This window comes from Dendrobates tinctorius, unplaced genomic scaffold, assembly GCF_039654945.1.
Source record: "Dendrobates tinctorius isolate UK_male_01 unplaced genomic scaffold, ASM3965494v1 ptg000009l, whole genome shotgun sequence".
Taxonomy (NCBI): domain Eukaryota; kingdom Metazoa; phylum Chordata; class Amphibia; order Anura; family Dendrobatidae; genus Dendrobates; species Dendrobates tinctorius.
Genome location: NW_027361677.1, coordinates 2,555,461 through 2,575,213, shown reverse-complemented (window position 1 = coordinate 2,575,213; position 19,753 = coordinate 2,555,461). Strand labels below are relative to the sequence as shown.

General features: G+C 44.6%; 1 protein-coding gene across 1 annotated transcript in view; it reads left to right on the top strand.

The window, feature by feature from the left end:
• The window catches only part of MMP2 (matrix metallopeptidase 2), a 69,950-nt gene that overhangs the window by 34,272 nt on the left and 15,925 nt on the right, over nt 1–19,753 (top strand). Inside the window, exons 11-12 of the mRNA XM_073581704.1 lie at nt 10,059–10,218; nt 10,747–10,856. Coding sequence (XP_073437805.1) covers nt 10,059–10,218; nt 10,747–10,856 — 270 coding nt within the window. The remainder of the gene's footprint in view (nt 1–10,058; nt 10,219–10,746; nt 10,857–19,753) is intronic.

Sequence of the window (19,753 nt, the reverse complement as noted above, 5' to 3'; positions counted from 1 at the left end):
TTGAATATATTAGAGACATAATTCAGAAAACATGACATCCCTCAATCTGATTATACTGTGTGTGGGGGAATGTACTGTGGGGCATCAAACTGTTTTTGGGGGGACTATATTCTGGGGGAATCAAACTGAGTTTAGAGGAAATGTACTGTGGGGTCATCGTACCGTGGGATATCATACAGTGTGTTGGGGAATGTATTGTGGAGGCATCATACTGTGTGGGGGAATGTACTGTGCATAAATTAACTGTGTGTGGGAGAAAGCACTGTCGGGACATCATACTGTATGTGTGGGAATGTGCTATGTCTACATTATACTGTATGTACAGTGGGGACATTAGACTGTGTATCTCGTGAATGTACTGTGGGGACATCATACTGTGTGTGGGGGAATGTACTGTGAGGACAACATACTGTGTGAGGGGGAATGTACTGTGGGGACATCATACTGTGTGTGGGGGAATGTACTGTGGGGACATCATACTGTGTGTGGGGGAATGTACTGTAGGGACATCATACTGTGTGTGGGGGGAATGTACTGTGGGGACATCATACTGTGTGTGGGGGGAATGTACTGTAGGGACATCATACTGTGTGTGGGGGAATGTACTGTGGGGGACATCATACTCTGTGGGGGAATGTACTGTGGGGGACATCATACTCTGTGTGGGGGAATGTACAGTGAGGACATCATACTGTGTGGGACAATGTACTCTCAGGACATCATACTGTGCGTGGGGGAAAGTATTGTGGTGACAACATACTGTGTGTGGGGGAATGCACAGTGGGGACATCATACTGTGTGTGGGGGAATGCACAGTGGGGACATCATACTGTGTGTGGGGGAATGTACTGTGGGGACATCATATTGTGTGTGGGGGAATGTACTGTAAGGGACATCATACTGTGTGTGGTGGGAATGTACTGTGGGGACATCATACTGTGTGTGGGGGAATGTACTATGGGGGACATAATACTCTGTGTGGGGGAATGTACAGTGAGGACATCATTCTGTGTGGGACAATGTACTCTCAGGATATCATACTGTGCGTGGGGGAAAGTATTGTCGTGACAACATACTGTGTGTGGGGGAATGCACAGTGGGGACATCATACTGTGTGTGGGGGAATACACAGTGGGGACATCATACTGTGTGTGGGGGAATGTACTGTGGGGACATCATACTGTGTGTGGGGGAATGTACTGTGGGGACATCATACTGTGTGTGGGGGAATGTACTGTGGGGACATCATATTGTGTGTGGGGGAATGTACTGTAAGGGACATCATACTGTGTGTGGTGGGAATGTACTGTGGGGACAACATACTGTGTGTGGGGGAATGTACTATGGGGGACATAATACTCTGTGTGGGGGAATGTACAGTGAGGACATCATTCTGTGTGGGACAATGTACTCTCAGGATATCATACTGTGCGTGGGGGAAAGTATTGTTGTGACAACATACTGTGTGTGGGGGAATGCACAGTGGGGACATCATACTGTGTGTGGGGGAATACACAGTGGGGACATCATACTGTGTGTGGGGGAATGTACTGTGGGGACATCATACTGTGTGTGGGGGAATGTACTGTGGGGACATCATACTGTGTGTGGGGGAATGTACTGTGGGGGATATCATACTGTGTGTGGGGGAATGTACTGTGGAGACATCATACTGTGTGTGAGGGAATGTACTGTGGGGGATATCATACTGTGTGTGGGGGAATGTACTGTGGGGACATCATACTGTGTGTGGGGGAATGTACTGTGGGGATATCTGTTATGATTGAGTCACCGTAGGAGGCAAAAATAGAAATGCTAGCTAAGTCCAGAAAACCAGAGAAGTTGGCAGCTATCGGATTGCAGATCCCTGAACCTATCAACACAACTAGCAGTAGCCGTGGGGGGCTCCTACGATGCCCTAGGCCCCTCGATCACAGCCGGAGGACTACATAGCCTAAAGACAGAAAGGGAAAACTAAACTGCCCCAGAGCAGACCCCAAAGCAAAAGGCAGCCCCCCACATATAATGACGGTGAAGCAAGAAGAAAGAACAAAACACAGACAGAAAGATAGACTGAGCAAAGATGGGGCCCAAGCTAGCTTAGATAGGAAAGGACAGGAAGGCTGCTGTCTGCAATCCGTGAAAAAACCCTATGAAAATAAGAGCCAACAAACTGACAGTAAAAAAGGCCCTGAAGACGCTAGGCTTCAAAAAAGGCTATGTCAGTACTCAGGAATATTCTGAAGATAGAGCAACAGGCAAAAGGAGATTCAGCTCGCCCTAGCAGGGAATGGTGGAATCCAGAAAAGCAAGGAAAACAAAACATTAATGCAAAAAGGCAAAGCAGAAATCTTAGCTTTAGATGAGCAGGAATCAGACTGGTTTCCTAGAAGTCCACAGAGAAATCACCCGCAGGCCAGAAGGGCGTCGGCAGCCTTATATCCAGTCATTAACTCCACTCAGCCAGTCATCATCATCAGCCCCAGGTGTTTGACAATCAGGCTCACTACCTTTCTTCACCAGAAGAGGGAGTTCCTCGGGCCTCAGTAGTGAAGGGGAAAATGAACTCACAACAGTACCTCCCCCTTGAGGAGGGGTCACCGAACCCTCAACCACGCCACCAGGGCGATCAGGGTGAGCCCGATGAAAGGCACGCACCAATCTTTTGGCATGAATATCAGAGGCAGAGACCCAGGAATTATCCTCCTGACCATAACCCTTCCACTTAACCAAATACTGGAGTCTCCGTCTAGCCAGACAGGAATCCAGTACTTTCTCTACCTCATATTCCATGTTACCTTCAACCAATACAGGGTCTTGAGGTGCAACCGCCCGGAACAACAGGTTCAACAAACCTCTTCAACAAAGATTTATGGAACACATTATGGATTTTAAATGTGACAGGAAGAGCCAAACGAAAACAGACCGGATTAATAATCTCCAAAATCTTGTAAGGTCCAATAAATCTAGGCTTAAACTTAGGAGAAGCCACCTTCATAGCAATATTTTTCGATGATAACCACACCATATCACCAACCTTAAACTGGGGACCAATGGTCCTATGTCGGTTGGAAAACCGCTGGGCCTTTTCCTGGGAGAGAGATAACTTATCCACCACTTGGTCCCAGATCTGGTGCATTCTCTCCACCACAGTGTCAACACCTGGGCAGGCAGAGGGCTCCACCTGCCCTGAAGAAAATCGAGGATGAAACCCAAAGTTACAAAAAAAGGTGACATCAAAGTGGCAGAACTAGCTCTATTATTTAAAGCAAATTCGGCCAAGGGCAAAAATGAAACCCAATCATCCTGATCAGCAGAAATAAAACATCTCAAATATGACTCCAAGGTCTGGTTTGTTCTCTCTGTCTGCCCATTGGTCTGAGGGTGAAAAGCAGAGGAGAAGGACAACTGAATTCCCAGCTTGGAACAGAAAGTTCTCCAAAATCTAGACACAAACTGGACTCCTCTGTCAGGTACAATGTTCTCAGGAATCCCGTGCAAGCGAACCACCTGTTGTAAAAACAGGGGCACCAATTCAGAGGAAGCCTGCAACTTAGGGAGTGGTACAAGATGAACCATCTTAGAGAACCTATCACAAATCACCCAAATAACAGTCATCCTTTGAGAGACAGGCATATCAGAGATGAAATCCATTGAAATATGGGTCCATGGCCTCTTGGGGACAGGCAAAGGCATCAACAACCCACTAGAGCGAGAACACGATTTAGACCGGGAGCATGTCTCACAGGACTGCACAAAATTCCTGACGTCACGAGACAAGGAGGGCCACCAAAAAGACCGACTCACCAGATCTCTAGTACCAAAAATACCTGGATGACCAGCCAAAGCAGAGCAATGAACTTCAGACATCACTCACTTCTTCCACTGGTCAGGAACATACAACTTTCCACTGGGACAACGCTCAGGTTTGTCCTCCTGGAACTCTTCCAGAGCACGTCTCAAATTGGGCGAGATGGCAGAAAGAACTACCCCTTCGCCTAAGATGGTAGCAGGCTTGGTCACCACAGGAGAATCAGCAAAGAAGCTCCTAGAGAGGGCGTCAGCCTTGACATTCTTAGTTCCAGGAAGAAAAGAAACCACAAAATCAAAACGTGTAAAAAACAAGGCCCACCTAGCCTGTCTAGGGTTCAAGCGCTTAGCCGACTCTAGGTAAATCAAATTCTTGTGGTCAGTGAGGACTACGACTTGATGCTTAGCTCCCTCCAACCAATGTCTCCACTCCTCAAATGCCCATTTCATGGCTAACAGTTCCCGATTCCCCACATCATAGTTACGTTCAGATGGAGAGAACTTTCGGGAAAAGAAAGCACAGGGATTCATTTTAGATGTTACAGGATCCTTTTGGGACAAAACAGCTCCTGCACCAATCTCAGAAGCATCCACCTCTACCTGGAACGGAAGTGAGACATCAGGTTGCCGCAAAACCGGGGCGGAGGTGAATCTTCGCTTCAGCTCCTGAAAGGAAGAAACAGCCTCCGGAGACCAATTTAACACATCAGCACCCTTCTTAGTCAAATCAGTCAATGGCTTGGCAACACTAGAAAATTTTGCTATAAATTTCCGATAAAAATTAGCAAAACCCAAAAACTTCTGGAGGGCCTTCAAAGAAGTGGGCTGAACCCAATCGTAAATGGCCTGTACCTTGGCCGGGTCCATTTCAATAGTTGACGGGGACAAAATAAATCCCAAAAAAGAAATCCTCTGTACTCCAAAAAGGCATTTAGATCCTTTGACATACAGGGAATTCTCCCTCAAGATCTGGAACACAGTCCGAATATGTTCCAAATGAGAATCCCAATCCTTGGAGAAGATCAAAATATCATCCAGATAGATAATCAAAAATTTATCGACAAAATCTCGGAAAATATCGTTCATGAAGCACTGGAAGACAGAAGGGGCATTAGTGAGCCCAAAAGGCATCACCAGGTACTCAAAATGTCCCTCCGGAGTATTAAACGCCGTCTTCCATTCATCCCCATGCTTAATGCGAATAAGATTATACGCCCCCCTGAGGTCAAGCTTGGTAAACCAGCAAGCACCTTTAACTCTGGAGAATAGATCAGAAATAAGGGGTAACGGATACTGATATTTAACAGTAATTTTGTTGAGAGCACGATAATCAATACAAGGTCTTAATGAACCATCCTTTTTGGCTACAAAAAAAAACCCGGCACCTAAGGGTGACGAGGATGGTCTAATATGACCCTTCTCCAACGCCTCCTTAATATAGGATCGCATAGCCTCGTGCTCGGGTACAGATAAATTGAAGAGCCGACCCTTGGGAAATTTACACCCCGGGCTCAGTTCAATTGCACAGTCATAACTCCTATGAGGAGGCAGAGACGCAGACTCATTCTCACTAAATACATCATAAAAGTCCGCCAAATAATCAGGAACATCATGCGACTGAGGAGAGGTGGAAAACACCGGAGCCTCACTAAAGGCACACCGACAACCCCAACTCACCACAGACACAGATTTCCAATCCAAAACTGGATTATGAATTTGTAACCAGGGAAACCCCAGAACAATAGTATCATGCAGATTATGTAACACCAAAAACCTGCAATTTTCTTGATGGTCTGGGGCGACCCGCATTACCACCTGGGTCCAAAACTGAGGTTTATTTTTAGCCAAAGGAGTAGCATCAATCCCCCTCAAAGGGATAGGCGTCTGCAGAGGTGTCATCGGAAATCCACAACGTTTAGCAAAATCCAAGTCCATTAGGTTTAGAGCTGCTCCCGAATCCACAAAAGCCTTGGCGGAAAATGTGGACAGGGAGCAGATCAGAGTAATAGCCAGAAGAAACTTAGGTTGAACACCACCAACAGAAAACGTGTGTGCAAGGCGTTTCTCGCGTTTAGGACAGACAGAAATAATATGTGAGGCATCTCCACAGAAAAAACACAACTTATTACGCCTTCTGAACTCCTGACGCTGCTCTCTGGAAAAAACTCTATCACATTGCATAGGTTCAGACATCTGTTCAACAGGTGGCAACACCTCTCGTGCAGCTCTGCGTTCGCGCAAACGCCGATCAACCTGAATGGCTAAAGACATAGAATCGTCAAGACCAGAGGGAACAGGAAATCCCACCATAGTATCTTTTACATAGTATCTTTTTATCTTTCTGACAACCCCTTCCGAAAGAGAGCAGCCAAGGCATTATCATTCCAGGTAGTAAGTACTGCCCACTTTCGGAATTTTTGACAGTACAATTCTGCAGAATCACAACCCTGGTTCAATGCCAGCAGGGTCTTTTCAGCCTGATGAATGGCATTAGGTTCGTCATACAACAACCCCAAGGCCTGAAAAAATGCGTTCACATTAGTCAGAATAGAATCATCTGGTTTCAAAGAAAACGCCCAATCCTGGGGATCGCCACGCAACAAAGAGATGACAATTTTAACCTGCTGCGCGGAGCTCCCTGACGAGTTAGGCTTCAAGGCAAAAAATAATTTACAATTATTTTTGAAATTCAAAAATTTAGACCGATCCCCAAAAAATACATCAGGTGTAGGAATCTTTGGTTCAGCAGCATGTGAATGAGCAAGGTAGGTGGAAATTCCCTGCACTTGCGCAGCGAGCTGCTCCACACGATCAGGCAATTGCTTTATCTTCATTGAGAGAAAAAAAAAATTCCCCATACGGCCTCAGAGATATAGAGGAAAAAATATACACACCTTTTTTTTTTTTATACAATTCTTTCCTGCAATTGAGTACCCTAGGATCTGCGTTATGGCGGGTGATTCTGTTATGATTGAGTCACCGTAGGAGGCAAAAATAGAAATGCTAGCTAAGTCCAGAAAACCAGAGAAGTTGGCAGCTATCGGATTGCAGACCCCTGAACCTATCAACACAACTAGCAGTAGCCGTGGGGGGCTCCTACGATGCCCTAGGCCCCTTGATCACAGCCGGAGGACTACATAGCCTAAAGACAGAAAGGGAAAACTAAACTGCCCCAGAGCAGACCCCAAAGCAAAAGGCAGCCCCCCACATATAATGACGGTGAAGCAAGAAGAAAGAACAAAACACAGACAGAAAGATAGACTGAGCAAAGATGGGGCCCAAGCTAGCTTAGATAGGAAAGGACAGGAAGGCTGCTGTCTGCAATCCGTGAAAAAACCCTATGAAAATAAGAGCCAACAAACGGACAGTAAAAAAGGCCCTGAAGACGCTAGGCTTCAAAAAAGGCTATGTCAGTACTCAGGAATATTCTGAAGACAGAGCAACAGGCAAAAGGAGATTCAGCTCACCCCAGCAGGGAATGGCAGAATCCAGAAAAGCAAGGAAAACAAAACACTAATGCAAAAAGGCAAAGCAGAAATCTTAGCTTTAGATGAGCAGGAATCAGACTGGTTTCCTAGAAGTCCACAGAGAAATCACCCGCAGGCCAGAAGGGCGTCGGCAGCCTTATATCCAGTCATTAACTCCACTCAGCCAGTCATCATCATCAGCCCCAGGTGTTTGACAATCAGGCTCACTACCTTTCTTCACCAGAAGAGGGAGTTCCTCGGGCCTCAGTAGTGAAGGGGAAAATGAACTCACAACAGATATCATACTGTGTGTGGGGGGAATGTACTGTGGGGACACCATACTGTGTGTGGGGGAATGTACTGTGGGGACATCATACTGTACGTGGGGAAATGTACTGTGCAGGACATCATACTGTGTGTGGGGGAATGTACTGTGGGGACATCATACTGTGTGTGGGGGAATGTACAGTGGGGACAGCATACTGTGTGTGGGGGAATGTACTGTGGGGACATCATACTGTGTGTGGGGGAATGTACAGTGGGGACAGCATACTGTGTGTGGGGGAATGTACTGTGGGGACATCATACTGTGTGTGGGGGAATGTTCTGTGAGTAAATTAACTCTGCCTCGGAGAATGTGCTGTGGGGACGTCATACTCTGTGTGGCGGAATGTACTGTGTTAATATTATACTGTCTAGGGGAATAAACTTTCAGACTGTATACTCTGTGTGAGGGAATGTACTGTAGGGACATCATACTCTGTGTGAGGGAATGTACTGTAGGGACATCATACTGTGTGTGGGGGAATGTACTGTGGGGACATCATACTGTGTGTGGGGGAATGTACAGTGGGGAGAGCATACTGTGTGTGGGGGAATGTACTGTGGGGACATCATACTGTCTATGGGAATAAACTTTCAGAATTTATACTGTGTGGGGGGGAATGTTGGGACATCGTAGTGTATGGGTGGTGCTATATGGGCATCATACTTTGTGTTGGGCACTGTGGGGGCCATGAATGTTGTATCGTATGTAGGAACAGAACACTAATGGCCTTCACTGGGAGAATATTTCTGTGTAGGTACATCTGGGAGAGTTAAGTTTACTGGCTTAGCATAAAATATAAATTGCTTCACTCTTTCTTATCATTAAATGTTGGGAGATATGGAAACCACTAGAGACACAGATGTAGAGATGAGGAATGCCGATATGCAGGAAGAAATTAAGCAATACAGGAATTGTTGTTGCCCTTTTAAACCCTAAAGTAATTGCTCCTAATAACAAAAAAGGCAGAACACAAAAATTACACAGCTCAAGCCACAGGTCAGCCTGCTATAAAAAAAATGCGCGCTTCACGCATTCCTGTTTAACAGGCTGATTTGGCAGACTCACGTAACGGGAAATTTAACATTGCAAGCATGGTGTCACAGGGGCGTAGTACTCAGAAGAGGAGCCTGGTCCGGCTGCCAGTGGACCAGGGTTCTGCAAACCTTTTTGCATAACTCTACATATCACATTTTTCTCTGTTGATTATTTGAAAGTAATTTTCAAAGATATAAGCAGCATTGAAGACGTATACCAAGACTTTGATATTGATAGATAGGTTATCAATATCTGATCAGTGACGATCCAGCTCCTAGCGCCACCACTGATCGACATATTGAAGGTGCCGCTGTGCAGCACAGCTCCATACATGGTGCAGTGGCTGTGAGTGGTACTACAAGCTATTTTTTGCATCTATTCCTCCACTTTTTATAGATCTTGGCTCTGTGTCATTAAGTGGAATCCTTCACTGTTTACTTCCAGAGGCTGACAATCTACCATCTTACTCCTTCCTCAAGACTACTGCAAATGAGTTTGTCCTGAGGAAGGAGTCAGATGGACTCTGAAATGCGCTGACATTAAACCACTTTCTCCTGAGATTTCTCGGATCGTGATTAAATCATCAGCGCATTTAAAAAAAAAAAATCCACCCTACCCTGGTATCTCTCTATAGCTGACCATAGTCTTAGTCATTCTGTAATAAAGGTTTAATTGGGTTTTTCACAGTTTTCTATTAATTAACAGATGTCCTGAGTGTGATATCGGAATACTAAACTGCACTCACATATTGATCCCTTGCCGCGTCTCCTTACAACTATCTGGGTCCCCCATCGGTTACATTTTTGTCAGAGCATGATGACGGCAGCCAATCAGTGGCCATCTCATCACTCTTGCAGGCAATGATTGGCTACAGCAGTGATGCATGGACAAAAAAACTGATAAAAAGGAAAGGAAACCAAGCAGTGGAACAAAGACAGCCAATCAGTGGCCATCTCATAACACTCGCAGGCAATGATTGGCTACAACAGTGAAGCATGGACAAAAAACTGTAAAGGAAACCAAGCAGTGGAAGAAATGATGGATTGATAGTTAAGTATGTGCCATTTATTATTTTAGTCAAGCCATACTTTACATAAAGGAAAAAAATGGAAAAACCCTTTAAGACATTTTTCATTGGTTATCCAATTTTTTTGCATCCAGGTATTTATCACAAACTCCATCTGAGATATTGGATATTTTTTGTCGCTATTATAAAAGGAGTCGGTCGAAATGAATGATAGAAGCATGCACCACTATTGTGGACACCACGGTACGGGAACCTATCACTCGATTCATGAGCCCCAAACCACGCGCAGCAAGCATCAGAGCCATATTTTTCTTTGAGACGCTGAATATATGACTCTATACTTCTGTTTCCGCATACAATGTTGTGATGTTCTGTGTGCTTTGTGTTACAGGCGATGAATACTGGGTTTACACTTCAAGTGAACTAGAAAGAGGATACCCTAAAAAGATAAGTAGCCTTGGACTACCCTCAGATGTCAAGCGTGTGGATGCTGCGTTCAACTGGAGCAAGAACAAAAAAACCTACATTTTTGCAGAAGACAAGTTCTGGAGGTAATGAGACCAGTATAGAAAACCATGGAAAGTATTTATCATGGTGCCCGAACTACTGACAGCATGAGTCGGACACTGGCCACAGGATGATTGAAAAGTTTGCTGGGGACTATGGCCCCGATTGATCAAAGCTTGTAAACCAAAAAACTGGAGCAAAACGCTTAGAAAAGTCTCCATTTTTTGGGCGCCACTCGGAGTAGTGCAAAAGCTTTACGAGTCTTAGTGTTCAGCGTCGCTCCGTCCACCTGACAAATTCAGCATTCCTTACGCTGGCGAGGTTGACGGAGGTGTACACCGCTAATAAGATACCGTACGCTGAATTCATTAGGAGGCGTGTGCCCCTTAATGAATTTGGCGGCTCGACGTACTCCAACGAACCCTACATTGAGGTCGATGTACGCAACGCAACATATTATTTGAGCATGCTCGGTTAGAACGTGCGCATGAGCGAATATCGCCTTATCCCGGCACGTTTGCTCAAGACTATTTGTGATGTTTGTTTGATTTTTACATTTCTTGTTTTCTTAGATATAATGAAGTGAAGCAGAAAATGGATACCGGTTTCCCTAAACTAATTGCAGATTCGTGGAATGGTGTTCACGATAATCTAGATGCCGTATTTGACCTCAATGGAAATGGTAAGAAAACGTAAAGAATCTTCTGTACATAGTACATCATGTAAAAGATAATGCAGGTAGTTCTTCCAGTTATCCGCTCCATTCTCGGCCTCCACGACATAACGTGACTCTTACTTTGACTATACAGTGTGCAGAGTATAATGTGGGGGAAATATGGACTCGGCAAGACCAAAATTATTACAGAAGGAAATCGGAATCAAAGCAGAGAAAAGCGTTCCTGATGCTAATTTGACATGTCCGTCATGCACTGTTGGAGTATAGGCCGTAAGAGCGGTCTGGAGCGGCTGCAAGTCTACTGACCCAAACTCAACAGCCACATATATACTAATAAAGCTGTTGTGTTTGGGGACGGTGCTCCATGACTTGTGTGGACATCAGACATGTGAAATCAACCTCATAGAGGAGATGTGGATTATATAGAACAAAGGAAGAGCACATTGAAGATAAAGTGGTGGGCAGGGATTGTACAGGGTTAAGGCAGGTGCAAACGGCTGTGTATTCCCTGATCAGAGAGAATCGAGCCAATTATGCAAAGGACACTCTGATCAAACTCTGATCAGATTCTTTCGGATGAGGAGAGGATGGAGAAAAAAATGCCTCCATCTTCTGTCTATTCTGTGAGAACGCAGAAATCATCCTGCACTTAGATGTCATCCGAGTGCAGTTTGATTCTTTCCATGGACTCATTGACTTGCATGGCCGAGTGTGATCTGAATATCGGAACAAGCTTGGGCGTGCGAGCTGCTTCTGGAAAAAAACAAAACATATATTTATATCTAATCCTGAGCTACCCCTCAATTGTTTTATTCACACATCCGTGAGAAGCAGAGGCGTAGCTAAGGTTTTGGTTCAGAGGGAGGGGTGAAACTTCTGAGTGGGCCCCTAACCAGGTAACCCTGATTACAACTATGGTGGCGCGCCCTAATAGTGCATGTAGGAGAACCTCAGCAGATGACCGTGCTGTTGCTGAAAATAATCTCTATACAAAGACCGACACTGATATTACTGCCATATGGTGACTGTATAGTGGTAGATACCAGTGCTGCAGAACATTTCATAGAATCATAGAATCGTAGAGTTGGAAGGGACCTCCTGGGCCATCTGGTCCAACCCCCTGCTCAAAGCAGGATTCGCTAAATCATCCCAGTCAGATGTCTGTCCAGCCTCTGTTTGAAGACTTCCATTGAAGGAGAACTCACAACTTCTCGTGGCAGCCTGTTCCACTCATTGATCACTCTAACTGTCAAAAAGTTTTTTCTAATATCTAATCTGTGTCTCCTCCCATTCAGTTTCATCCCATTGCTTCTAGTCTTTCCTTGTGCAAATGAGAATAAAGTTGATCCTTCTACAATGTGACAGCCCTTTAGATATTTGTAGACAGCTATTAAGTCTCCTCTCAGTCTTCTCTTTTGCAAACTAAACATTCCCAAATCCTGCAACCTTTCCTCATAAGACAGGGTTTGCAGACCGGTCACCATTCTGGTCGCTCTTTTCTGAACTTGCTCCAGTTTGTTGATGTCTTTTTTAAAATGTGGTGCCCAAAACTGGACACAATATTCCAGATGAGGTCTGACCAAAGAGGAGTAGAGGGAAATAATGACTTCACGTGATCTAGACTGTATGCTTCTGTTAATACATCCTAGAATTGCATTTGCCTTTTTTGCTGCTGCATCACACTGTTGACTCATATTCAGTCTGTGATCTATTAGTATACCCAAGTCTTTTTCACATGTGCTGTCACTTAGCCCTATTCCTCCCATTCTATATATGCTTTTTTCATTTTTATTGCCCAGATGTAGTACTTTGCATTTCTCCCTGTTAAAAACCATTCTGTTAGTTGCTGCCCACTTCTCCAGTTTATTTAAATCTTTTTGAATCCTCTCTCTCTCTTCTCTAGTATTAGCTATCCCTCCTAGCTTTGTGTCATCAGCAAATTTAATCAGTTTACCCTCAATTCCTTCATCTAAATCGTTGATAAAGATGTTGAACAATACAGGGCCCAGGACAGAGCCCTGTGGTACCCCACTTGAGACATTCTTCCAACTGGATGTGCAGCCATTTACGACCACTCTTTGTGTCCGATCACTAAGCCAGTTATGAATCCACCTAACAGTTGCCTTGTCCATTCCATACTTAGTCATTTTTTCAATAAGGATTGTATGAGAGACTTTGTCAAATGCTTTGCTGAAGTCAAGATATACTATATCTACAGCATTTCCTTGATCCACCCAATCAGTGATACCGTCATAGAAGGAAATTAAGTTAGTCTGACATGACTTATTAGTTACAAACCCATGCTGACTCTGTTTAATCACTTCATTCTTATCCAGGTATTGACATACATGTTGTTTAATAATTTGTTCAAAGATCTTTCCTGGTATAGAAGTCAGACTCACCGGCCTATAGTTGCCTGGGTCCACCTTCTTCCCCTTTTTGAAGATAGGAACAACATTTGCTCTTCTCCAGTCTTCTGGCACTTCTCCTGTTCTCCAAGAATTTTCAAAGATTATGGAGAGGGGTTCAAAAATTTCTTCTGCTATCTCCTTCAGTACTCTGGGGTGTAATTCATCTGGACCTGGAGACTTGAATTCATTTAGGTTAGCTAAGTGTTTCCTCACTATCTTTCTGTTTATAGATATCCTGGATTCTTCTATTCCGTTAATAGGACAGTGAATAACAGTTGGTGTTACATTTCCTTTCTGAGAGAAAACAGATGCAAAATAGGAATTTAAAAGTTCAGCCTTCTCAACATCCTGTCTTACCATTTCATCATTTTCATCCTGTAAAAATCCTATAGCATCTTTGACTTTTCTTTTACTTTTGACATATCCCCAAAATCCTTTATTATTGCTTTTGACATCTCTTGCAAGCCTCAATTCATTGTCAGCTTTAGATAATCTGATTTGTGCCCTGCAGGTTCTGCAGACAGCATTATATTCTTCTTTAGATATGCCTCCCTCTTTCCATTTTATAAACATTTTTTTCTTCCTTTTTAGCATGTGCTTAAGTTCTGTGTTCACCCATCCTGGTTTCCTTAAATGCTTCCTATTTTTCCCTCTTTTCGGAATTGTTAACAACTGTGCTTTGAGAATTTCATTTTTCAAGATTTCCCATCCTTCCTGGACATTTTTGTCTTTAAGGATATCCAGCCATTGGATCCCTCCAATTATCTTTCTGAATCCCTTAAAATCTGCCTTTCTGAAATCTAACCTTGACGTCTGAGTCTTCACAGGTCTTCCTCCTCTAGTTATCCAAAATTCTAAAATAGCATGGTCGCTCCTTCCTAGGGTTCCAGCCACTTTTACCTCCTCAACCATTTCCTCCCTGTTTATAAGGATTAGATCCAAGGTAGCAGTTCCCCTTGTTTTCTCCCCTACCTTTTGGAAGATAAAGTTGTCAGCAAGAGAGGATAAGAATTTCCTTGACCTGTTAGTTTTGCCTGAGAGAGATTCCCAACAAATGTCTGGATAGTTGAAATCTCCCATGACAACTATGTCATATTTTTTGGAGAACTTGGCCATTTGATGCATAAAGAGTTCATCCATATCTTCAGCTTGCACAGGCGGCCTGTAGTAAATGCCTACAATGGTGTCCTTTCCATTGTTCTGTCCTTGTATTCTTACCCAAACAGTTTCCACAGAACTCCCAGTCTCTGAAGCTTCAATCTCTGTGCAGATATACGCGTTTCTAACATACAATGCAACACCCCCTCCTCGTTTATCAAGTCTGTTTCTTGCAAATAAGTTGTATCCTTCTAGTCTTGTATTCCAATCATGTGTATTGTCCCACCAAGTTTCAGTGATTCCAAGAGATTACAGCACAGGAGATTACAGCACAGTTACAGATAGTGACTTACAGCTGACCTTCTTTCTGATGGAGTTGTTCACTTTTTTGTCTTTTCCATCTGTCCCAGACCGACATGACAACTTCTTTCAGCCAGGACTGTGCTGCAGAGATTACAACAAAGACATATGATTTCTCACATTTCCAGCATCCTTCCCATCTATCCACAACCTACACAAACTACTCATTCTGCTAATACTCACAATACTGAGCCACTGCTGCCATTTGTATCCCTATTACTGCACCTATTGTGTAGTACTGTGTGCCCTCTAGGTGGTAAAACAAACCTCTAGAATATATTTATGCCCTGTGCAGGTACCCTATAATGCACTACCCATAGGCCTCCATACAGTATAATACACTCCCCATGCGCCTCAATACAGTATAATGCACTTCCCATAGGCCTCCATACAGTGTACTGCCTTCCCCATAGTCCTCCATACAGTATAATGCACTCCACATAGTGCTCCATATAGTATAATGCACTCCCTATAGTGCTCCATACAGTATAATGCACTCTCCATAGGCCTCCATACAGTATAATGCACTCCTCATAGGTCTTCATACAATATAATGCGCTCCTCATAATCCATACAGTATAATGCACTCCCGATATTCCTCCATATAATATAATACAATTCCCATAGGCCTCCATACAGTATAATGCACTCCCCATAGTGCTCGATACAGTATAATGCACTCCCCAAATTCCTCCATACAATATAATGCACTTCCTGTAGGCCTCCATATAGTACAATTCCCTCCACATAGGCCTCCATACAGTAAAGTGCACTCCCCATAGTGCCCCATACAGTATAATGCATTCCCCACAGGCTTCCATACAATATAATGCACTCTCCATAGTTCTCCACAAAGTATAATGCACTCTCCATAAGCCTCTATTCAGTATAATGCACTCCCCATAGAAAAATCCAATACTCACCTCTCCTCCCCTTTGCTCCGGTCTTTGCAGCCAGCGCACTGAGTGTTTGCACATCTCAGCACAGTGGGTGTCATGTAGTAACGTCATCACGTCCACTGTGCTGTGACATCAGACACAGAGGAGGAATGACATCTGACACTCCCTCTCTCATCATTATTCTCAATTGTATCAGCATCCATGATGCCGATACAGTTGAACTTGTGATGATGGGTGCAGGACCAAGTGTTGGCTCCCCCGGCTCATGGGCCTAAATAATGTCCACGTGGCAATGCAGGGAGACCTGCTCTGCTGGAGAGTTTAACTGTATTGTCATGCTGCGTACTGTGGCTGCAGGTGGGCCCCTCAGCGTGGGGCCCGGGGCAACAGCACCCCTTGCCCCCTCGGTAGCTGTACTACTGGTGAGATTATCAGTGTGCCGTCCGATTTTTTTATTGGACAGCACACAGACCTATTACATCCTATTCTGATCCTCGACATGATGACATTTCACAGGTCTCATTCTCTGATCCATCCACATCCTATTCTGATCCTCGACATCGGGACGTTTCACAGGTCTCATTCTCTGATCCGTCTACATCCTATTCTGATCCTCGACATGAGGACGTTTCACAGGTCTCATTCTCAGATCCGTCTACATCGTATTCTGATCCACGACATTGGGACGTTTCACAGATCTCATTCTCAGATCCGTCTACATCCTATTCTGATCCTCGACATTGGGACGTTTCACAGGTCTCATTCTCAGATCCGTCTACATCGTATTCTGATCCACGACATTGGGACGTTTCACAGATCTCATTCTCAGATCCGTCTACATCCTATTCTGATCCTCGACATTGGGACGTTTCACAGATCTCATTCTCAGATCCGTCTACATCGTATTCTGATCCACGACATCGGGACGTTTCACAGGTCTCATTCTCAGATCCGTCTACATCCTATTCTTATCCTCGACATCGGGACGTTTCACAGGTCTCATTCTCAGATCCGTCTACATCGTATTCTGATCCTTCGACATCGGGACATTTCACAGATCTCATTCTCTGATCCATCCACATCCTATTCTGATCCTCGACATGGGGACATTTCACAGATCTCATTCTCTGATCCATCCACATCCTATTCTGATCCTCGACATCGGGACATTTCACAGGTCTCATTCTCTGATCCATCTACATCCTATTCTGATCCTCGACATGGGGACGTTTCACAAATCTCATTCTCGAATCCATCCACATCGTATTCTGATCCTCGACATGGGGACGTTTCACAAATCTCATTCTCGAATCCATCCACATCCTATTCTGATCCTCGACATCGGGACGTTTCACAGATCTCATTCTCTGATCCATCCACATCCTATTCTGATCCTCGACATGAGGACGTTTCACAGGTCTCATTCTCTGATCCATCCACATCCTATTCTGATCCTTCGACATCGGGACATTTCACAGATCTCATTCTCTGATCCATCCACATCCTATTCTGATCCTCGACATCGGGACATTTCACAGGTCTCATTCTCTGATCCATCTACATCCTATTCTGATCCTCGACATGGGGACGTTTCACAAATCTCATTCTCGAATCCATCCACATCGTATTCTGATCCTCGACATGGGGACGTTTCACAAATCTCATTCTCGAATCCATCCACATCCTATTCTGATCCTCGACATCGGGACGTTTCACAGATCTCATTCTCTGATCCATCCACATCCTATTCTGATCCTCGACATCGGGACGTTTCACAGGTCTCATTCTCGTATCCATCCACATCCTATTCTGATCCTCGACATGGGGACGTTTCACAGGTCTCATTCTCTGATCCATCCACATCCTATTCTGATCCTCGACATCGGGATATTTCACAGGTCTCATTCTCTGATCCATCCACATCCTATTCTGATCCTCGACATTGGGACGTTTCACAGGTCTCATTCTCGTATCCATCCACATCCTATTCTGATCCTCGACATGGGGACGTTTCACAGGTCTCATTCTCGGATCCATCCACATCGTATTCTGATCCTCGACATGAGGACGTTTCACAGGTCTCATTCTCTGATCCATCCACATCCTATTCTGATCCTCGACATCGGGACGTTTCACAGATCTCATTCTCAGATCCGTCTACATCCTATTCTGATCCTCGACATGAGGACGTTTCACAGGTCTCATTCTCTGATCCATCTACATCCTATTCTAATCCTCGACATCGGGACGTTTCACAGATCTCATTCTCAGATCCGTCTACATCCTATTCTGATCCTCGACATGATGACATTTCACAGGTCTCATTCTCTGATCCATCCACATCCTATTCTGATCCTCGACATGAGGACGTTTCACAGGTCTCATTCTCGAATCCATCCACATCCTATTCTGATCCTCGACATCGGGACTTTTCACAGGTCTCATTCTCAGATCCGTCTACATCCTATTCTGATCCTCGACATGATGACATTTCACAGGTCTCATTCTCGAATCCATCCACATCCTATTCTAATCCTCCACATGGGGACATTTCACAGGTCTCATTCTCTGATCCATCCACATCCTATTCTGATCCTCGACATGATGACATTTCACAGGTCTCATTCTCGAATCCATCTACATCCTATTCTAATCCTCGACATAGGGACGTTTCACAGATCTCATTCTCTGATCCATCCACATCCTATTCTGATCCTCGACTTGGGGACGTTTCACAGGTCTCATTCTCTGATCCATCCACATCCTATTCTGATCCTCGACATCGGGATGTTTCACAGATCTCATTCTCTGATCCATCCACATCCTATTCTGATCCTCAACATCGGGACGTTTCACAGGTCTCATTCTCTGATCCATCCACATCCTATTCTGATCCTCGACATGAGGACGTTTCACGGGTCTCATTCTCTGATCCATCCACATCCTATTCTGATCCTCGACATCGGGACTTTTCACAGATCTCATTCTCTGATCCATCCACATCCTATTCTGATCCTCGACATCGGGACATTTCACAGGTCTCATTCTCTGATCCATCTACATCCTATTTTGATCCTCGACATCGGGACATTTCACAGGTCTCATTCTCTGATCCATCCACATCCTATTCTGATCCTCGACATGAGGACGTTTCACAGGTCTCATTCTCTGATCCATCCACATCCTATTCTGATCCTCGACATCGGGATGTTTCACAGATCTCATTCTCTGATCCATCCACATCCTATTCTGATCCTCAACATCGGGACGTTTCACAGGTCTCATTCTCTGATCCATCCACATCCTATTCTGATCCTCGACATGAGGACGTTTCACGGGTCTCATTCTCTGATCCATCCACATCCTATTCTGATCCTCGACATCGGGACTTTTCACAGATCTCATTCTCTGATCCATCCACATCCTATTCTGATCCTCGACATCGGGACATTTCACAGGTCTCATTCTCTGATCCATCTACATCCTATTTTGATCCTCGACATCGGGACATTTCACAGGTCTCATTCTCTGATCCATCTACATCCTATTCTGATCCTCGACATGGGGACGTTTCACAAATCTCATTCTCGAATCCATCCACATCCTATTCTGATCCTCGACATGGGGACGTTTCACAAATCTCATTCTCGAATCCATCCACATCCTATTCTGATCCTCGACATGGGGACGTTTCACAGGTCTCATTCTCTGATCCATCCACATCCTATTCTGATCCTCGACATGAGGACGTTTCACAGGTCTCATTCTCTGATCCATCCACATCCTATTCTGATCCTCGACATGGAGACGTTTCACAGGTCTCATTCTCGGATCCATCCACATCCTATTCTGATCCTCGACATCGGGACATTTCACAGGTCTCATTCTCTGATCCATCCACATCCTATTCTGATCCTCGACTTGGGGACGTTTCACAGGTCTCATTCTCTGATCCATCCACATCCTATTCTGATCCTCGACATGAGGACGTTTCACAGGTCTCATTCTCTGATCCATCCACATCCTATTCTGATCCTCGACATCGGGACGTTTCACAGGTCTCATTCTCTGATCCATCCACATCCTATTCTGATCCTCGACATCGGGACGTTTCACAGGTCTCATTCTCAGATCC